The sequence below is a fragment of the Thunnus maccoyii genome, chromosome 11 (genome assembly GCF_910596095.1).
Source record: "Thunnus maccoyii chromosome 11, fThuMac1.1, whole genome shotgun sequence".
NCBI lineage: Eukaryota > Metazoa > Chordata > Actinopteri > Scombriformes > Scombridae > Thunnus > Thunnus maccoyii.
The window spans coordinates 6854818-6868701 of record NC_056543.1 but is presented as its reverse complement, the minus strand read 5'-3'; the positions used below and the strand labels follow the sequence as shown (position 1 = coordinate 6868701).

The window sequence follows — 13884 nt, the reverse complement described above, 5'->3', positions numbered from 1 at the left end:
GGCTTGCACGTCCACAAAAAAAAAAAAACACACACACACAAACAGCGATTCCTGTCATACAGCAGCAAATACACCAGAAGGATGACACACACTGTACTCACAAGTGGAATGATTTACTCATCTAATCTTAATATAACATTTCAGGTGCATGAAAGCAACCTGGATCTCAGCAGGTGTTCAGTACATATGTACTTCCCGTGCTTCATATTCTTTAAATAGCTTCACTGTCCATCTGGCTGTATTTTCAGGCTACCAGAAAACATAACCATTGTTGGACTTGTCAGCTATGACACACATAGTTTCATCAGTTTTTCTTCCTTTTTGTTTTATACCTCAGCTTGTCAGTGTTTATGAGAGAGCAATCAGCACCTTTAATGCAGGCACAAAAGCCTCCAGGGACACTCCTATTGGCAAGCAGCGGAGAAAGAAGGTGAAACGGAGAGAGATGCCCCGAGGCTTCTATTTTCTTCCATTTCATTCAGCCTTTATTCACTCTATTAAAACAGATAATGGACGAGGACAGACAGAAATATATCCTAACTGAAACCTGCTGAAAACTAAGTCAGCTGAGCCAAACTATTTCACTAACGATTTATTTTTTTTCTTGTACACTGTCTGACTGCAAATTTGGTCATAAAAATGAATATTTTAGACCTGCCTATGAAAACCCTATGAAGTGTTGCACACACTGCAATCATACTCAGGTGTTGTAATATTTTCTAGAAGCAACTTGAAGTTGATTGACACCAGAACAAATTGTGGGAGCTGTCAGCAGACAAGTGGCAGCATTAACAGACTGCAGGATCAGTTAGTGAAGGGAATGTTTATGTCATACGGAGGCCAACAAATAGACTAAGTTTGAGGTAAGTTCTCTTGCACTTTGGTCCAAAGGCATTCATTTCAGAAACCAAAAGACTCTGAGTCAAGAGCAAGCCTTTAACAATGCCCAGAAAGTTTGGCCCAAGCTGCTGGACGTCTAACAGATGTCTTCATGTAGAAACAATCTAGTATATAAAGCATCTGTAGAGGATAATAATATTTTCTTGCCTGATTACTGCAGCTTATATGAAAGAAAAACAAGAAATTTTGAGAAATATTTTCTGTGTGAGCAGAGAAAAGCGCAGGGGATATTTGCTTTGGTTTGTCAAGACTCCAAAACCATTTAAACGCACAACATGTGAGAAAGAGAGTGAGCAAATCACATCCAAGTCTAACACAGCTTCTAATGCCAATACCAAATAAGGTAACGAAGCAAGCGTAGTTTTTATTGCCCTTGCAAAATCACTTCATACTCAGACTACGTCCCACTTCACTGTTATTTTAAAGACCAAAAGACGTCATCGTGATATAGTAGATTTAAGGACACCGCATTTTATTTACCTTTCTCGTCTAGATTATTTTTTTTGTTTTCATGCCACATCAATTAGTGGATTTATGACTCTAAAATCCATTTCAATTTTAGAAGAACAACTGCCAAACAATGGTTAAGTCAACTGAACTCGGGTTTATTTATATAGCCCTAAATCACAACTTTGTCTGAGGGGGCCTCCAGATAATGGATCATTATCTGCAATAGTAACTGCCTTGTTAGTGTAGCTGATAGAGGCTGTTACCCCAACCCTGTTTGCAATAACTCTACACCAGGAAGGACCCAATAATGCCTGCTGAGCATGTACTGCATGGAAGCAATTACTAAAACAAAAAGAAAAAAAAGTGTTACTCACCAGCTCATAGTTTGTTGCGGGAACACAAGATGAAGACACCTAAAAACAAAAAGAAAACCAGTCAGATGTATTGTTGATTTATTGCAGTTATTCTAATGTGCAGTACATTAGGAACAGCAACAGATCAATGTAACATTCTTGCAACAGCTGCATTTACGTGTAAACTATGTGACGATTCTCGTCGTCGCTCAAACAGCCAAACCCAGTGTCACACTCTCATCAACCTGTTAGCAAAAAAGCTCAGATAAACCCACCGTACACTACCTGCCCAACACCAAACAGCAGACAGACAAAATTAGCAACTAGCTAGTGAAAATAGTGGAGCAATTAGCAGCTATAGAGCCAGATATATCCCTCTGGAGCTGGTGGAGACTAAACTGGAGCTAAAAGGAGAGTGAACACTCCAGGTGTCCGGAAACTCCAAATAAGTGCAAATTTCTCTGAGTCTACTGGATGCAAATAAAAAAGGCATCATGTTTGCCATATCAGTGGTGATCATCATTGTGTTAAAAGCTTGATGTGCTGCAAAAAGTAATTTAATGCAGTTTAAATAAAACTGTTTATAGTGTTTTTAGTGAACATGTATGAAGCATTTCCATCAGAAAGGACAATGTTTCCACTGCAATGAGGAAATTTAAAGGCCAAGCTAATGAGCACCACCATAATCGGACTGAAAAGCCGAATCTCACCTCTCAGGTCCTACATAAGTAAGATCTTGTTTAACTCGACCAATGTATCAAGCGTTCGTTATTCAGCGGGTGGGATTTCTCCAACAGAACTCATGATCTGCCGAGGGCCCGGGCTAATCCGATTACCATCCGACAGTTTCCATAATCATTCTGTGAGCTTGGAGTCACAGCATGAGGACCGGGGCCGATAAACAGGAAGGAGTATAATGATAATGGCCTCTAACAGAAGATTCAAATGAAGTGCTTCCAGAAAAAGATGACCGTTTGATGAGGATGAAGACAAACAGGATGTCACCACTGATGTTTCCTTCCTGTGCACGTCTGTATTCTGTCAATTTGTTTCTGTTTCACCATCATTTCCCTAAGGCTACTAACAGAAAAAAACTTAATTGTCACCACTTAGCCATGTGCAACAACATGTTATCATTACATAACTGACAAACAACAAGCATTTGCACCGGACAGCTTTATGATTTCAGTAGGCTTTTGACTTGTCTGTCTAAATTTGAAATTAGGCAGACGGGCTATCACAGCTGTTCACCTCTAAAAGCACCTTTCATCTTTGCTACCGCTCTATTACTGTCGTTACCCAAGACTAATTGTGTCATTTCATGAACACAAGGTCTCTGCTCTGTTGGGATATGTTTTGTGTTACTGTTGAAGGAACCGCATTCCTCATCTGACCGCAAAAACAGAGTAAAATTCTGGCCCACTCGGATGTCTTAACGGTGGCCTTTTGAAAACGTTGTGCGCTTTCAATAAGCTTTCACACATACGGCATGTATCATAGATTAGTTCAGATAGTAGATCATTTGGATAATGTTTAAAACAATGCCATGAAATTCTTCTCTAAGTCAGTTTCAATGTCTGAACTCAATTTTCAATATTATTTGAGTGTCTCTATGTCTTGCCTACATTATACCAACTAGGACCATACAGAGATTGGATCTTTGAGGTCGATACCAATGTCAATATTTGATGGTATGTGGTATATAGGCGTCTAAGCAGGACATATTATACAGTACAAGTCAAAAGTGTGGACACACTATCTCATTCAAGTGAATGGGGAAGTGTGTACTGGTACTGCATATGCAATAAACCAATAAAAAAGTTTTTTATTGGTCAGAACAACCCCCACCCAGTCCTTTGAAACTAACAAAGCCGCAAACAGCTAGCATGGTGATGTAAAGCTAAGGCGTAATTTAATTAAATAAACAAACGACTATATTTTGGAGGTGTTATACTGTATACTGGTCTAACCACCTGTAACGGATGCTTGCTAAACTAAAAGCATGACTGGATGACTGCCATTGTGATGTGAGGATTAGCTGATTGGAGTCACAAAGTTGAGGATGCGTGAGTCACCTTGCATCGTTAGTCTCTTAAAACTCTTTTTATGGCTCTTACACGAATCCCATCTGGGATACAGGAATTTTAAATCTAAACAGGAAATGACCTTTATCAGATTACATGTTTCAGTCGGTTTTAGAAGTAGAAGCAGCTGATACACTGATTTGAAAACAGGCAGCGCCTAAATTTAAGACATGCTCCAGCACAGTGGCTGTGATGTATTGTTGTTTGGACGTAATCTGTCACATTAGTGGTAAAAGTGACGTTAATCGAAGAATATTTTTTTAAATTTTAAAGGGAACAAAATGTTCCTCATAGACTGCTGTCTGTCACAGTTGCCCAACACGTCGTCCCGAGTATCAACAGCGTACTTGAATGATGGCATCTCGGTGGAATGCGTCTCTGTTTTCAGATAATTTCATCTGGCATGGTGAAGTGTGTCTGGAGTTGACAAGATACAGTATCTCCGTCTGGCTCAAATCACCTCCAATACAAGTTATTCTAACCCCGCTGTAGTACAACCATTCCCCCAACCCCTCTTCTGACTCCACCATCCTTATCACTCACAACGACATGCTGTTCTTCTCTCAGGGCCTCCATCTACTGCCTGTGACTCCTCAGGCCTGGTCAGTGTTTTCACCTGACGCTGCCTCTGCCCTGCATGCTGTTAAAAGCTAGTCCATCTGCAGTCAGTAATCATTAAGAAACATTTACATACACACACGCCAGGTTTTGGAGTATCCTGCTCCATGTTTGCACATGTAAACACATCCAGTTTAACAAAAATGCTATTACCCTAACTTGGAAAAACCCACTGAAGACTCACAGGAGACATTTTGACATTAATGATGGCTGATTTCCATTTATCTGCTTCAACTGTTGATAAAAATTTCTAACAAAAGGTCTTTCAACAATTTCTTAACACACTCCAACTGAAGTGTGAACAATCCCCCGATCCTTTTTGCTACTCAAAACCTGCCATAGACTTGCAGCTGATCAAAGTACAGTGTTTAAACTTCTGTTTTTCTCATGCTCATTGGTCAACATGCTGTAACTTATCAGCTGCTAATCATGAATTTGTGTGAGCTAAAAAAGAACATGCATACGCGTTTAGTCAACTTCTTCTAGAATGTGTAAAAATGTGTTGGAGATATAAGCGTATACAGAGTATGCTTCCTCATTCATTTTTAAGAAGTGTTAAGCAGTAGGGGTGAAAGGTAGTCTGGCAAAAAAGTTGGTTATAGCACCATTATCTGACAATGCAGTGCACTGGCTGGTTAAATGTGTGTTCAAGCACACGTATCAAGAAAAAAACCATGTAGCATTGAGCTAAGCTAGTTTCTGCTTTACAGGTATCAAGATGGAGGAGGGTCTTGGTGTTTAAAAGCCTCCAAAGTGGACTTAATGGTTCATCATTCATCTCCCAGTTGTATCCTGTAGCTTCACAGACCACAGAGCAGTGAATACTACTCTGATCAGACAACCTTTCATTGAAAGACTCAGCCGTCAGACAAACTGATGATCTGATGCATTGTGATGAATAAATGGAAATGTAATCATGAAAAGTGACATTTCAGGGGACACTGTGCCATCAGACACAATGGCAAAATGTAAAACACAAAGAGCGACTTTATAAAGAAGCCTCCAAAAATCAAAAAGTCTGTGGCAACTGACATTTAGTTGAATGTCATGTCTAATAACATGTATACTTTTAATTTGTGCTAAATGGAGTCAATTCTGTTTGAGACAACATCAGTGAGCCAGTGTCGCCACTTCAATAGAACCTCTGACGTAAAGGTCATATTGAGTGGGTAAGTAGTCGGCCCACATCAGAATAGCTCACATTCTCCCACATGCAAAGTAGCTACTTCCTAACAGTTGAGGCTGAAGAGGAGCTTTGCACTGTTGCAGTCTGGTAAAGCGGTCACGGCCAGGATCTCCCAGAAACCACAGGGAATATTTATCCAAAGGACGGGGGCAGGTGAGCACTTAGCAGTGGGCTAGCCACAGGTCAAACAGTGGGAAACCACTATGTGAAAAATACTCCTGGCAAAGAACAGCTAATCTGAAAAGTCGGCACGGAGAGAGGTTATAAAGAGCTAATAGACGTTTGAATTGGAGCATGTGAGTTACAGCATGTTGCTCATTGCATCCTCTCCGTCCATAAATCATTTAAAAGGATAAATTTAGATTTTTTTTCAAGTCTATCTTAATCCAGCGCTCACATGTCATACTGCATGTAAGAAGTATTTTCAAGCGATCACAAGAAAAGCGCTCATATCTGAATCAATCCATACAACTGAACGCAATAGATGTGATTCAACCGGTGGCTTCTGAATCGCCGTTTGAATTTAGATGAAAACCTACACAAAGCCTTTGTCCGTGCTCTGCGGTGCGTGGGGAGGAGGCCTGGCAAGAGTGTGTGTTGATGCTATCAGGAGTATTCAAATGAGTGTAATATAATAAAGGATAATTGTGTTGTTGCATTCCGTACATGCTTGTGTTAACAGCATTAAACAAGGGCCCATTTCCTGCAGACAAAAGTCCATGTCAGACGTCTCTGGCTCGTAGGACAGCGCTCATTTGCAGTCAGCTTTCTGCTAGCAACTGACACACTCCAGACACGGTGGCGTTATGTAACTGCTGTCAGTCTCCGAGCTCTGAATATATCAATGACTGTCATTGATGATGTGACCAGTGAGGAGCCATACAGTTCATAAATGATAAATTGATTCATAGTTTGGATAAATAACCTGCAGTAAAACCTCTGCTTTGCCTATGTCTATAAATCACAAAGTTCAAGTAGGAAAAATCAAACAGCAGAGTGATTGATTGTGACAGAGAAAAGCACATTCCAGCTTTACTCCATACCATCACAAGCAGCGAAATGGTTGCCATGCAGGTTAGCTTGTTTCCACTGTGGAAAAGAGCGTGGGGCCGTGCATTCGCTGCCGCTGAAACTTCCCCCGGCCCTCCGCACTGGCATATAAACACACGGCTGCCCTGAGTGCTTTTATGTTTATCCAGATCCTTGCATCTGGCACATCCCAGCAGAACTATTCAGTGTGCAAATTCAATTTGTGAGGCGTAACCAGTAACAGAAGGCTTTCTGCAGCCGTGATGCTGGAGTGTGCCAGAGTGTGGGTCCGTATGGACATATTGGGATATTATCAAAGCACAAAGGAATGATGGGAAAGCAGTCCAAGTGCCCATGCCCTATAACTTTGTGTTTGTCTACTTTTCTATCCATAATCATTTATTTATTACAATATGTGCATAATATGTACACAGAATGATAATTCAGTAGGATCCCTAACGTTGTTTTATCAAATTTGTCTATTTCTACCTCTCTTTTTTGTTCTTTTCTTCTATCTGTCTCTGTGAAAGTTACGGTCTCTTGTTTTTTTCCAGGGGAAGTTGTGGAAAATCTCAGATTTATTGAGCAGATTGGACTGCAGGACATGTACACGACTGAACAGCAGTCTCAACTGCTGTTTCAAACACTGTTCCCTGTCTCGGTGTCGCTGATTTATGTTTCACAGCACAAGAAACACTTCAGGAATGGAGGGGCATGTGTGTGTCTGTTTCTTTTTTGCATGTACCCTTGTGCATGAGTACTATATACTATAAGCAGTGTGTGCGTACTGTGTTGTATACTGTACGATATGTTTATGCATCATTCATGTGTGTTTATGTTTGAACTGTAAATGGAGAAATGACACAAAAAAACTAAACAAAAACTGCGGTAGATATGTAAGAATTAAGATTTAAAACCATAATGAAGAGCACACACTTAATGTTATTCTGTCTGTGTATGAACAACTTGAGCCCCAGAGGGATCCAACAGCCTCTGCATGTCCCTGCCATGTTTTTTCTCCACGGCCGGGACTCAAGTGGCCTTCTGCCGAGCGGAGCGCCTGTTCATTCTCACCCTGTCTTTGTTCGACGGGAGTAATGGCGTGGAGAGGGGAGAAGCTACAGCTTGTTTCTTTTGTTCCAAAGTTACAGCAGGGGTCACGTTCTCTTCCCAGACTCTTTCAGCTAAGAGCCGGTATTTACCAGCACGCTGATTTACACATTTAGCATGGCTCTCACTGTCTGGCACCGGGCCAAGTGGTGGAGGGGATGAGGAGGGGTGGGGTGGGGGGTCTGGAGAGAGGGGAGAGGGCAGCCGTGGAGAATCAGGGTTGCGCGGGGGTGTACATCCTTTGGCATCCATAGTGAAAGTCCCTCGCTTGGAGCTGGTTATCTACTTAGTTTGCCATCTTCAAAAGACAATTCTGTTTTTGATGGGGCACGCCAAATTAAAGTTTTTCTTGCTGCTCATCCAAATCCAAGTCATTCTACTGAAGCAACACCTCAACATTTTTGGCAAGTCAGACGAGAGGATACCAGTGTCATCTGTGTGCGTACAGTACAGAGAAAGATCTTCAAGGCTTAGCTCAAAGACTGGAAGCAAGGAGAAACTTTAGCCTCTGTCAGAAGTGAAAAGTAGTCTTTCGGCAACTCCCGTTTTGTATCTTAGTGACACATGAAAACATTTTTCCACATGATGTCATAGGACATCTGCTCACTCGCGGGGGATGTTAGGAACCAGTGTAAAGAAAGGGAAGCAACAAACAGAAGGAGACAGAGAGAGAGATGAGGAGTGAAGAAGATACAGACAGAAAAGTCCTTTATGAATAAAAGGTTATACACGTTATTGTAAATGTGGGGTAAATCAGGGCAAATACATTCGACTGCCGGGTTACAAACTAGTCTCATATTAAAAAAGCGGAAATTAGAACCTTTTAGCGGAGAGAAATTGATTGATAAATCTGATATATGCCTTTCACTATGCCATTAAATACACAGCATTATAACCACATAATATGATAGTGTGGTTATTACAGTTATTGTGGTTTCTGTGCACACTAAGATTTAACATGGTAGAGCGCAGCACTTGCCACAGTCCTAACCATAATATCAACTGTTATATTTTTGAAGCTCTTGAGAACAGATAAAAGAAACGGGATATAGCTGACAAAACAATCTCACCACAAGGTCCATTTAGAAGCTGTTTCTGGAGCTTTCAATCATATCACATGATCTTCATCAGCGGTACGGGAGTTGTCCTTTGTGTCCCTGCCATGAAGAATTTGATCATCTACAATTTCCATGACATGATGATATGATGGAAAGCTCCAGAAACAGCTACTAAATGGACCTTGTGGTGAGACTGATTTGGCAACTGTTGTTTCCAAAATCAAGTAGTTTCAATCTTAAAAAGTACTTGAGTGGGTGGTGAGGTTGGAGGGGGGGTGAGGGGGGGGGATTGGACAAGCTGATGCAAGTCTGTGCTAAAAGTCAGTCATGCTGGCATTTAGCACACCACGACAAGATGAGCTGTTAACTCATAACCCAGATAAAAAAAAAACAGCCCCTCCACAGGATGTTACAGTCTTACAGTATGTTAACATGCAAGGAGCTTACAGGCAACTGCCACACTAACTCACCTTCACGCCTACAGACTTTGCTGTATCGAATGACAGATGGATGGGCGGGTTCGGGTTTCATATTTAATCTCGCCAAAGTCCCTCCATGTATTTCCCGTCATCTCCTTCTCCCTCCTTCATCTAGTTCTCTTTCAACTGCTGTTTTTGGCTCATAATTGTTTTTCCACGCTGAATACTGAGAAACGTAAGAGTGGAGATTATGTTCGAATACGACTGGCATTCTCTGTTTGCTCCGTATTGTTTTGTACGCTGTCGTTCCAGGTTTTTCGACATCAGATGTGTGTTTGAATTGATGGAGAAAATATTGATCCTTTCACAGATCTGCATGAGAATTGCATAACCTGACTCCTGCATGTATTAATCACTGCTGCACTGTGGTTTCCAGCACAAATATTACTGTGATAAATATTACTAATATATCTAAGAGGGATAAATGAACACTGTCATTAGCAGGCCATGAACAAGCTGAGCAAAGCTACCATTAAATTTGAATTTTCAGTATTTATACAGCATTTTAAATCGGTCTTCAAAGTCCTCATTTGATGTAGAAATATCCACGAGGACAGCAGAGGACACAACAATTTATAGAAAGAGTAAACATGTTGTTTATTCTAACAGAACATTAGTGAAAGTATGTCTAGTGCATTAACACTTGAAATACTATGTTTTACATTTTAAAGAATGATAAAAAGGCATATTAACGCTCTATACACCAACTGTTCAGGGCCAGACAAACATCGTTGCTACTTGGAGAGATTCAGGGACCTGGCACCGATGTTTCCTGTCTTTATGTTTCGAGACCAAGCCCCCTTCCACATCAATCAGTTATGAAAAGCAAACAACAATATCAGGGCTTTCTGGCAAAACTGAGGAAACAGGTCTGCTTTCTATAAACATTCCTCAGAGAGAGACATGAAGGCTTGATAAGGAAAAAAAAAAAAAAAAAAAAGAAAACAACCTCTCCACCCTCCCGTTCGTCTGCTGGCACACACACATAGGGCACATACTTCACATAGTGTTCGCATAAATGCTCGGTCATATGGAAACAAATTGCAATTTGGGTGTGTGTTTTTAACTGATTTCACTGAATGTGAATCAAAGTTTAGCCTTTTTCACAGTGTCCCAATTTTTTTTTTTCACATTTTATATAACTTTACTATGAAATTTTAATTCTTGCATAATCTGAAAGCACTCATTATATTGGGTAGATTAGTAATGATGGAGACAAGATTTGATACATTTGATTATTTTTTACCTATCACATTTGAAAAATATGGACATTTTTGTTACAAGGTTAAACATCCAACTCATACAAACATTCATCAAATTATGAAAAAAAAAAGTCAAACAAGATAGATAAGATAAGGTAACCGGGGTGAAAAGCAGGGCGATTACAAGAGATTACTTTGCTTTCCAACAACCTCTAAAGTGTCCTCTAAAGAAATGGCATTTTGTCAAACTCTACATCACGTCAAAGAATTAAAGTCAACAACTAAATCCAAAGCATGACTTAAGATAAGATATAAACCAATTAGTGCGGCGGTGGAGGTGACATCATGAACTCCTGCTTTCCTCGTGTCTATTGAACAAACAGACTGGAAGACGTCACAACTGAGACTGAGACTGTACTCAAAAAACCATGAAATTACAATTATCATGTTTTTTTCTGTTTCTCTCTACTTTATCTATGTTAAAGTGCCTTGTGGAGTTTTCTTTTAAACAAACAGAGTTCTGTTTAGATTCACCAAAATGCACTGTGCATATCCTTGAGGGTCTAAAAAATGTGATGAATGCATTTCCTTCATTTTTCTTAAAAGTTTAAACCTGTATCGTTTGCATCTGTGTTTACATGCTTGCAGTCATCTTCTTCCTTGCCTTTGTCATCACATGGCTGCATGTCTTGATGCCTCACAGCCTCACACACTTGCTCATGGCCGTACATGTGCATTTACTCGAAGACGTCCTTCAAATTAACTGACAAGAACTCTGTTAAGGTTATGGAAATATAATGGTTTCGCTTAAAATGACTACTTTTTTAAGGTTAGAGGATCTTATTCTAGACCCTTCATCCACCACAACATCCTGCCCACATGGACTTTGTTGCTCTATAATAACGTCACCTAATTTCCTCCTCTTCTTCTGTCATATTTACTACGTCCACTAGAGGGCTTTGTCACTTGAAAATAAATGTATGTTGTTTTTGGAGCACCTGCTGAAATAATTTTTATTAAGACAGTCTCAGTCCCCAGGGTACTTCTCAGGGTTAGCTATGATAAATGTTAATCAAAGTGCTTACAAACGGTGACACAAACAAACATTCTGCAGACTTGAAAGAATGTGTTTGTTTAGTACTGTCTGTGTTGTGTGCTTTCAGTTTCTTGTTGAAGGAGCAGAATATCAACATGTAAGATGCTTAAAATGCTTCAACAAATCACTACTGCATTTAAAGGGAACTTTACTGATTATATAGGAGAACAGGAACTAGCTCTTCCCCCAGACTATTCAGAGGGCAAGAACAGCTCAGCACCCTCCAAACCACTTATGAGAAAACCTGCTTCAAAAAAAAGTTTGAAAATCAACCATCAAGCTCTTCTTTACCTTCTCTGCTGTTGGGAACCACTCTGTACACAGGAAAAAAATATGCACGGGAACTTCTACTTCCAAAGTGAAGATTTATGACTTTGAGCTTTACCAGTTGGAGGAGTTCCGATCCCAAACAGAGACTGACATTTAAGTAAATTTAAGGCACCTAATATTGCCTTTACACCAAAGTGCAATATCCTAGCCTATGCATTTGGGGACATCAGGGCATTATAAACTGAAAAAAATCTATAACTAATCTATAAAACTCTACGCATGGCCTAAATTTCAGCTGAGTTTTATTGGAGGAGCCACATTCAATAAGCATCATTTTGCTTTGAAGGCAAAATAGGTCTTTGTTTGTGAAGGTCAAATAAAGCCTGCTACTTCGTTCCTATAGCCTACTTCAGACATGACTGTTTGGCAACTGATAAGACAGCCATCTTGATGTTGTCACGGCAAATGGGAACCAATGACATTTGATAATAATAAATGTAAAGCCACTTCTTAAACTAAAAGGCCATGTCAAAGACTGGGAAAGTGAACAAGAAGAGTGGTAGAACACTCCCACCCCACATCCCCCCCCTTCTTTCCTCAGCCATGGAAAGAACTTCTTCCTTAACTATGAAAAAACAAAGAAAGGGTCAATATAACAGGCAGCTTGATTGCATGAAGTCATTTAGAAGATTAGCCATCATTAAATGTCTCACTATAATGTCCCTCTTCTTAGAGGTATTATAAGAAGTTCCTCTATTTAAGGGGTATTAGTGTATGAGGGTCTGCAGAAAGCATTCATCTGCTGGAACCACTGAAAGCCAAATGGGAAGAAAACAAGGATTGTAACCAAGATGTAAAATGGAAACCAACAAAATAAAACGTTCGATTCAAACAGCTTTCTAGCCAAAGAAAAAAAATGCGTATGACAGACTATATTTGAGGTACAATTTTGGTCTGAGCGAAACACCAGTTTGAGTTGTAGCACAAAATAATACCAAACAATAAAACTGAAAACATTACATCAGTTCTGAGAGGATGAATAGGCATTATTTAGTCCGAGTGGGTGGGCTTTCTCATGTCTTTACAGTACTGAGTTGTTACAGCGTCTAAGCAATAAATCCTAAAGGGGTCCACTGTTCATTTTAACTGCAACATTAGTCTCCGGATATGTTCTTTCATACACTCCTTAAACGCCTTCCTCTGAGTCTGTGACAGCAGTTTTTCATACGAGCCAGGCGACCTGCTAAGTAACTACTATAAGCGAAACATTATGATACCCTTGATATGAATTATTAAGCTTTTACTGTGCCCTCATTGGAAACTATTAATTACACTAAAAGCTCAACTGTGGGGCATGATGCTTTGGCACAACCGTAGATTATTTATTTTGGTTCACAGTATGTGTCAGCACTGAGTACAGAGGACAAAGCGTATAAAAAAAAACGTTTCTGTGTACACATTGCTGTAGTGCATTTTCTGAGTGTATAGCAAGGCCCAACAATACATCATTTGTATAACATTAGAGGGTATATGCATTATGCCATGTATTGATTTAGCTTTGTGAATTCTGTATTATGCAAACTTTGTACTTGAGCATAACACTGAGTGAATGTTTTCTACCTGGCTTATATCACAAAGTACGTTCATGCCTTTGAATCACCTTGCCAATGCCAAGATTTCTATCTATCTATCTATCTATCTATCTATCTATCTATCTACAAATGAATGTGGATAGGATGTAGAAAGAAGAAGAAGAAAGATCAGAGCCTACAGCCATGCTAACAGCTCACATTGCTCAAATGCTCACAATGACAATGCTAACATGCTGCTATTAGCAAGTTTACCATGTTCATCTCAGTTTTCAACATATTAGCATGCTAACATTTGCTAATTAGCTCTAAACTAAATACAGCTGAGACTGACATGAATGCAATTAGTTTTGATGGTATTTGGCCATAAACTACAGGTCAAATTGAATTTTTGTCCAATCTAGATCAAAAGTTAGACATCACCAAAGTTATTATGATTTATTTCGGGGGGATCATAAAT

The 13884-nt window shown here is 39.8% G+C and overlaps 1 protein-coding gene across 11 annotated transcripts in view; it reads right to left on the bottom strand.

Moving 5' to 3' along the window:
- tns1b (tensin 1b) overlaps positions 1 to 13884 on the bottom strand; it is a 174445-nt gene that overhangs the window by 74826 nt on the left and 85735 nt on the right. For all 11 annotated transcript variants that reach the window (XM_042425614.1, XM_042425619.1, XM_042425620.1 and 8 more), the window contains one exon: positions 1725 to 1763. In XM_042425614.1, the coding sequence (XP_042281548.1) occupies positions 1725 to 1763 (39 nt within the window). The remainder of the gene's footprint in view (positions 1 to 1724; positions 1764 to 13884) is intronic.